Source organism: Strix uralensis, chromosome 13 (assembly GCF_047716275.1).
Source record: "Strix uralensis isolate ZFMK-TIS-50842 chromosome 13, bStrUra1, whole genome shotgun sequence".
NCBI classification, from domain to species: Eukaryota; Metazoa; Chordata; class Aves; order Strigiformes; family Strigidae; genus Strix; species Strix uralensis.
Window position 1 is genome coordinate 11,404,139 of NC_133984.1, and position 7,797 is coordinate 11,411,935.

General features: G+C 40.0%; 1 protein-coding gene across 9 annotated transcripts in view; it reads left to right on the forward strand.

Moving 5' to 3' along the window:
• Positions 1-7,584, forward strand: part of TAF1 (TATA-box binding protein associated factor 1) — a 33,684-nt gene extending 26,100 nt beyond the window's left edge. For 5 of the 9 annotated variants that reach the window (XM_074882469.1, XM_074882470.1, XM_074882473.1 and 2 more), the window contains 5 exons: positions 2,772-2,897; positions 4,172-4,270; positions 4,555-4,705; positions 5,468-5,645; positions 6,672-7,584. In XM_074882469.1, coding sequence (XP_074738570.1) covers positions 2,772-2,897; positions 4,172-4,270; positions 4,555-4,705; positions 5,468-5,645; positions 6,672-6,888 — 771 coding nt within the window. In that variant the 3' untranslated portion in view covers positions 6,889-7,584. The other 4 variants (XM_074882471.1, XM_074882475.1, XM_074882474.1 and 1 more) reach the window with 3 other exon arrangements.
• Positions 7,585-7,797: the final 213 nt, after the last annotated feature.

The window sequence follows — 7,797 nt, forward strand, 5'->3', positions numbered from 1 at the left end:
CTCTATCTGTCTGCAGTTTGTCTTTTAGTAGAGTATCTTGTTGGATGGTGTGCTAACAGCTATTTTTTAAGGATAAATAGGAGAAGCAGTTATGATGCTTCAGAGAGTGAGATACCTAAGACAAAGAAGGTAATTTCCCAAGCAACTTGCAAAACTGGTCTCAAGATGAGCTGTGTACAGTCAGGTACAACTGAGTGGTGGTTGGAAATTCAAAGACTGTGCAAGTGTAGCAGTTAGAAACCCTCAGAAGGCAAGCGGTGAAAAGGTAAGGAGAACATGAGGAAAAAACATCAATACTGTAGTGCTGAGAAGAAGCCAGGGAGCTGTTTGGTGGGGGTATTCCTGAAGAAACTTCTTATTGCTATGAGCAGAGAAACTGCCTAATATGGTCAGTGAAGTATGACCCCTCTGCATTCTTTGGTGGAATTCTTTACATTTCTTTATTTTGGTTCTAATGGAAATAACATTTTTTCCTTTTCATTATTATTTTATAGCAGACAGTTGTATGTGTCATTATTTTGTATGTATTAGATCAAGTTGGAAGCATAATTTGTACTGGAGATTGTATGACAGACTACTTTGTCAGTGTTTACAGTTTGACTAAGTTTTATAAGTTTGCTGCTTTTTTTTCTTTTTTTTTTAAATGCTGCTTCTTGCCTTGGGCTGTTTGGTTGTTTTTAAAAACATCAGTAAAAAACACTTCATTCCTGAAAAATAAAATTGCCTTTGGAATTTGCCTGATAAATTAGGTAACGGTTCAGGGAATGTCATTGTAGTGTCTGAGATGTGCCTTTTGTTTATTTGAAAAAACTGTTGAAGTTCATAAGCCTTGGGAAAGATCTCTCTACTAATAACTGAATGATCAAAATTCAAATGCTGTATACCCGGTGTAGAAAGACAGAGCAACGCTTTCTTTGCAGTTGTTCACCCCAGTTGTAGACCAATAATTTTTCTATTCTGTGTAAGTCTGGTGTGATTACATCTGGAAAGATGCATTTAATTTTAGTGAAGTCACAACAGAAAAGAGGGGCATGAAGTTCAGGAACAATTTAAGATCTTATAAAGATTATTTTTAAGAGAAAAATGAGTTTAAAATTTGTTTAGGCAACATGTATATAAAGATCATATGGCTGGAGCCAGGATAGCAGGCTACAAACAATTTTGGGGCAATATTTAACACCCTCCATCCATCTCCCCCCATGAAAACCCCCCCAAAATGTAGCATTTCTAGGAAGCTAGAAAGAACTTGCTAGGAATTATGATTGAATTCAGTGGGGTGGGAATACTGAAACTGAGGATCATGGGAAAAGACCTTCCTAGCAATGGGAAGTGTCAGGCTGCAGGGGAGTCTTTGGAGATTAGTTGTTGAAACTATCTATTGACACATGTCAAGGAATATTGGATGGAATCAAGGATGATCCCAATACCTCAGAGAATGAGGGACAAAAATGTCATTCTTCTCTGTATATGATGGTTTCCTTCCCAAGAGCAGTATTACCCGTTCTGATTTTTTTCTAAGTTTGTGATCAGGAGAGAGGAAATGCCTATTAGTTGTCTGCTGCTTCTTTGTGCTTGCTAAAGGAGAGAGCTTCCCGAGCTTCTCCCTTGAACTTGTCATCTGAAGGTCACCCTTTCCCTCTGCTTCTTGGCTGGAGGTACACTCCCGCTTCCCACACTCCCAAACTTGTCACAGATGGCAGGTCTGGTGATGGTTGCTTTGCTTCGGTTCCCTTTATTTCAAATGCAGTTGTGATGACTAATATTTATCTCCCCATATGTGTCTTTAGGAGTTGGACTCCAGGATATAAAAAGCAAATACATCAAGTAGAGAGCTGTCTGTGGTTTACATGTCTACATTCTTAGGAAGCCTATTTTGCCTAATTTAAACAGTATTGCTGCTGCTCTTAACACTTTCAGGATTGTCATGATGTATAAAATGTGTATTATAAAGACATTTTATCAAAATCCTAATCTGCAGGATTAGGATTATCAAAATTCTAATCTATAGTTCCTCATTAACTCTTCAGAGGTCAAATGGCATGCAAACTACAGACTGGCTTTTAGAATACTTTATCCAAACCCCCGTTTTTTCTGGCTTTTGTGAGCTTTAGGACTCTTGAGACAGTGATTTACATAGAACTGATTGAAAGTTGAAGCTTTGCTATTTCATGTGATAGACTTTTTCTAGATCTGATAGCAGCGTTTGTGGTTGCAACGCCATTTCCATTGCAAGAATGGAAATTAAAAGGGCCATGCTGAGTCAAACCAAAGGTTGATGTAATCAAGTATTCTGGCTCTGGCAGGGACCAGAAGTAAGTGGATGCAAACATACAGTGATTCTTCTTACAGTGAAACCTCTCTGCTTCTGGCAATTGGCTGTTCAGGCACCTTAAACTGGTGTTGCATCTGGACCATTGCATTTATGAGCTGCAGAGAGGCCTGTTCTCTATAAATCTATCTAATCCTTTTGGAGTCCATTTACGATTTTGGCCTCTGTAGGATTGCACTGCACAGAAGTACTAACTTCTATTTTAAAATCTGCTATTTGGCAAACTTCAAAACTGAGGTTGTGAGCCATTGCATTTTACCATGTTTGTTCTTTAAGAATAAATAGTTTATTTTGACTAAAGAGTTTTTAATAATATAAACACCATGCCAAAAATGCATTTTGCATTTAGTCCCGAAATCCCAGTCTTGCCTCTCAAGATACTGTTCTAGTCTCAGTTCAATGCCTGAGAATGTTATGTCTCCTGTTTCCACATATACTTTAGCCACCTGATTTGTATGATACCAACACTTCCCTCAGTATGTCACATGATGCTTCAGTCTATCAAGATGAGAGCAATTTGTCTGCTATGGACACTCCCATCACTACCCCAGAGAAGCGAGGAACTCAGGTCAGAATCCTCCTTTTTTTCATGTGGTTGGACAGTTGGGTTGTGTAAGCCAATTACTGAAAGGAGGCAATTACTTTGTAGCAAACAGGTGACAAAGATCAGCAGGTTTCCCAAGCAGAAAAGGGAATCCATTTCAAACCTTACGAAATTTCCTTCATTTTCACTGCTCTGAAAGGAAAAATTTAGAGCACTCGGAATTCAGACACTGCAAAACAAAGAACAGAGAATCAAAAGCTGCAAAAGAATCTGCCTAAGGCCAGATATTTGTTTGCTTCACTACTTCTGGGAGTAGAAACCTGGTGACTCATGCTACAAAGGGCTAATGTGCAATCCCTTGTTGATTCTGAATGGGGAAATGGTGAAGATGTGGAAGATGATAGTTAGATTATTATGGTTGCATCCAGTGATTATTAGAAGCTGTACAAACACGTAGGAAGAGATGGTTGCTGCTGTAGATACCTTATAGTTGTAAAAGAAAAAAAAAGCAGACAGGTTAAAGGTATTGAATCATTATAAATGAACTTGTTACAGTAACCACAGCATATTTTTTCTTAGTATTTATTAAACAAAAAAAAATGTTGGAGGAGAAGGAACAGCAGAAGGAGGTCCAGTAATATGACCATGAAAATAAATTACCAGGAGGAAGAAGAAGGTGAGGAGGGCCATGAGACTGAACATAGTTCCAGAAAGACTCGTGAGAGCTATTCTGAACAATCCAAACAATCAGAGATTGAATATGAATAGTTCTGTCTAGTATTGTGGCTGTCTGTAGCTTTGCGAATGCCTTCTAGATCTGGAAATCTTCAGGCTTTCTACAGACTTTCAATTTATAGTCTTTAGGACAGAATCGGTATGTCCTCTCTACCTTGGACTCATGGTGACTGAGGGAAGAACAGGAGAGAGAAGGGCATGAGATTTGTTGGAAACTGCTGTCTGCTTCTAAAATACTTTGTGAAAATAAGCACTTTTAGAGATCTAGTGGTATTTTCCAGAAATAGCTAGGTAATCAAAGAACTCTGATGCTGTAAAGTTGGAGATTCCCTTTTGAACGATGAGTACATTAGGATAAAAGTGTGCGGAGACTGTGTGCTCTCTGATCTTGGAATAGTAAAAGGATCTTTGCTCCGAGAGTGATACACATATATTTTTGGTTTTGTCTCTCCCCCCGCTGTACTTCCACACCCATCAGTGTGATCCAGATGTCAGTCGTACCCTTTGGTTTATGTCCAGTAGTGCCTTCCTCAGTGATATTGCTATTTGTGTTCCCCATTCAGATGCGCCAGGGGCGAGGTAGGCTGGGCGAGGAAGACTCTGACGTAGATATTGAAGGGTTTGATGAGGATGATGATGGGAAACCTAAGACTCCAGCCCCAGTGAGTATATTTACAGAAATCCCAGCCACAGTCTACGTGTTGACTTGCATACTTGTGGTAGAAGTCTCCATAGTATAAGGGCTGTCTGCTGTGTCTGCCACCCTGAAAGACAGCAGTATTCATAGCAATAGCTAGACTCTTAAATGTAGTTTTTAATGTTAGCATTATGAAATGAGTGCATACTTCAGTGTGAACAGTGTGATAAATAATAGGCATATGCTGGAAATGGTAGCAGTAGTTTATATGTTGTTTGATCTTCACTATCCTTGTTCTGTATGGCCTAGGAAGTTGAAGATGCAGATGGTGACCTTGCTGATGAAGAAGAAGGGTCAGCCCAGCAGCCCCAGGCCAGTGTCCTCTATGAAGATTTGCTCATGTCGGATGGAGAGGATGATGATGACGGGAGTGATGAAGAGGGAGATAATCCTTTCTCGTGTAGGTGTCCTTTTTTATAAAAGGCTGAATAGGAACTGGTTGTTCACAAACCCAACTAATCTTCTCGTGCTTCCATCACAAAAACATGCAGTAGAGAGCATAGAGCATAATGGGGATATGTAGGCCAGGTGATCTAGTAGTCAGAAAGGATGAGAGACCAAAGGGCAAGAATGAGAAAACTGCATGAACATAAATGGAACTGAAAATGAAGTGGAATAGGAGTGCTGTAAGTATGGACTCGAAAGAAAGCAGAGTTAAGACAAGATCTGGTCGATTGTATTTCATAAAGTGAAACTGCAAATGGTTCTGAAAAAACTGGGACTGATTTGGTGTGCAGAGCCAGGAACGGGCAGTTTAGTAAAAACACATTTATTTTGATATGCCAAGAATTGGAAGAGGTGCTTGAAGGTTCTTCACATTGTTTCCCTGTTTTAATAAAAAAACTTGCCATGCAGAGAAGTTTATAGTGGTCTTTAGCTTCTGAAAATTATTAGGGGGGAAGAAGTGGGAATTAGTCAGAGTAGACAAGCAAATAAGGCCTTTTTGAGTATCAGTGGTCATGAGATTGCTTTTGAATAATATCAGAATTGGGTACTCGGTAAGTAGTATCACCTCCCAGATACCTTTTCTGTGACCTTGTGGAGACAGTACGTTGTATACATTCCTTACAGTCAGTATTGTAGCCTTTAAACAAAGACAATGGGTATGTAACTGACAGAACAAAACTGTTGATTTGTGACCAAATGTTGGTTTATTACACAGCTATCCAACTGAGTGAGAGCGGCAGTGACTCAGATGTGGAGCCCAATGCAGTGAGACCTAAACAACCTCATGTTCTTCAAGAGAACACACGAATGGGCATGGACAATGAAGAAAGCATGATGTCTTATGAAGGAGATGGTGGGGAGACATCTCATGTTATGGAGGACAGTAATATCAGGTAATTAGGGCTGAGAATCTTGTTAAAATAATTCTTCAGAACAAAATCCCTTCTCTTAAAGATTTCTGAAGTATTTATCGTAAAAAACTGAAGAATGTCTTAACGTTTTTTAAGTTATTTTGTCACCATTTTTAGTATTTAAACCAGAATTGAATTTCTGTTAAGATTTTCACTAATAAAAATGTTAGTTTAATTTAAGAAACGATTCTTTCTTGTAAGTTACATGATTTCCTGTACATAGCGGTTTTTGAAGGCAGGACAAATGAAGGCTTTTATAGGTTGTCTCAGAAACTACAAGGTGTCTTTGAAGCTAAAAGATGATTTAGCTGATTAACTTTATTTTTTGGTTTTGTTTTTTTCTCTAAGAATAAGCATTTCCTTACTTAAAAGGAAACTGCTTAGCTGAAGTCCAAAAGAATAGGAATATGCATATACTATATTTTGGAAGGAGCTCCATTATTAGAAAATGACAAGTATAGCAATATTAGCTTTATTTTTTTGCATTCACTTGAGAGAATACTGACCTACTTCTTCTTCTCTCGCCATTTTGTAGAGTATTAGCATTAGATTCTCTGTTCTTTTTCTACTCAGGGAATTCAGTCCCTTAATGCTTTTATTGATATTTGCTGAATAAATTATTATACAGGTAGCTATGCTGGGTCAGGCAAATGGTCCAGCCCAGGACCTTGACAATATTGAGCAGAAAATGCTAGAGAAGATAATGAGAATGTGCTGTTTGCCATTCTGTCTGCAGTAAAGGTGACAGACAGAAGGTGTTAGTGACCTGTTTTTCCTGCCCTGGGTATAGCAGAGTGGGATGAGGATGCTGGTAGACAATTGTTCATCAGGAGAACCGTTTTCTTATTTTAAAAAGCTGGCCATTGACAGAAGTGAAGTGCACAATGGTTCCGAGTGTTCCACAAGGACTTTGAGCCAGGGAAGGTTTACAGGAGTTAAAAACAGAATTGTCTGTATCAGCAACTGATTTGAAATGATGGTATAGTAAGAGTATCTTCTTTCTTCTAGTTATGGCAGCTATGAAGAACCAGACCCAAAATCCAACACAAGAGATACTAGTTTCAGCAGTATTGGAGGGTATGAGGTCTCAGAAGAGGAGGAGGAGGAAGAACAGCAGCGCTGTGGACCAAGTGTATTAAGTCAAGTCCATCTGTCTGAGGATGAGGAAGACAGCGAGGACTTCCATTCCATTGCAGGAGACAGTGACCTGGACTCAGATGAATGAACTCCCTTTCCTGAGGTGATGGTCATCCTGGGCTCCTCTTGGCTCCTGAACTTCTCTTGTCCCAGTTTGGCATAAGAAACAGTATAGTATGGACTGTGTTAACAAGTAGATTTTTTTATATAATATTTCAATTGGTTATAAAACATGTTATGTGACTGAATACATGGTGAAAAGTAAGCTTTAGACAAGCATGCCCTGCTGATGTTTAGGGTCGTAGCCTGTACTCGTTCCAGAATCCAGATGAGAATCTATATGGTTTGTTCCAGTCTTTATAGATGTAAAATAGCTTCTCAGAAGCACTGGCCTGTTGGATGCATGCATGTCTGTCCGGAAGAAAAATACCTGCTGTTGATAAACAACTATAAAACAATTTTCTTTTCATAAAGGAAAGGTTTTTCTCTGGGACCACAGCATGAATGCAGTGTCTGAAGTCTTACCCCAGACTGGTTTTGATAATTGCCTAACTACTTTGAATACTTCAGTAAACAGCTGCCCTTTTTTTTAAAAAAAAAGAAACTTGCAATTAGTCCCAGAAATCCCTATTTGGTAATGTGGGTCTTCAGGAAGGCTCATTATTCACAGGAACTTCCCCATTTTCAGTCACCTGGAAGGCACGTGCGGACCCTGAGGTTTTGTATGAAATTCTGCTGTACCGCTGACTTGAGTTCATGTAAATAAAACTTGAGAAGGTGTAAAGTCTCGCTGCTTTCCCGGCAGTCGCGGTGCCCGCCCCAGCGGGTCGCCGCTGACCCCCGGCCTGGCCGGCCCCCGGATGTCCCGGGGGAGCCGCACGGCGGAGGGCGGCTGCGCAGGCGCAGTTCCGCCGCGTTTGTCGCAAGGGCTTTGCGCGGAAGGATACCTGAGCTGACAAAGAGCGATCGGCCCTCGGTGAGATGGCTGCCTGCCTGC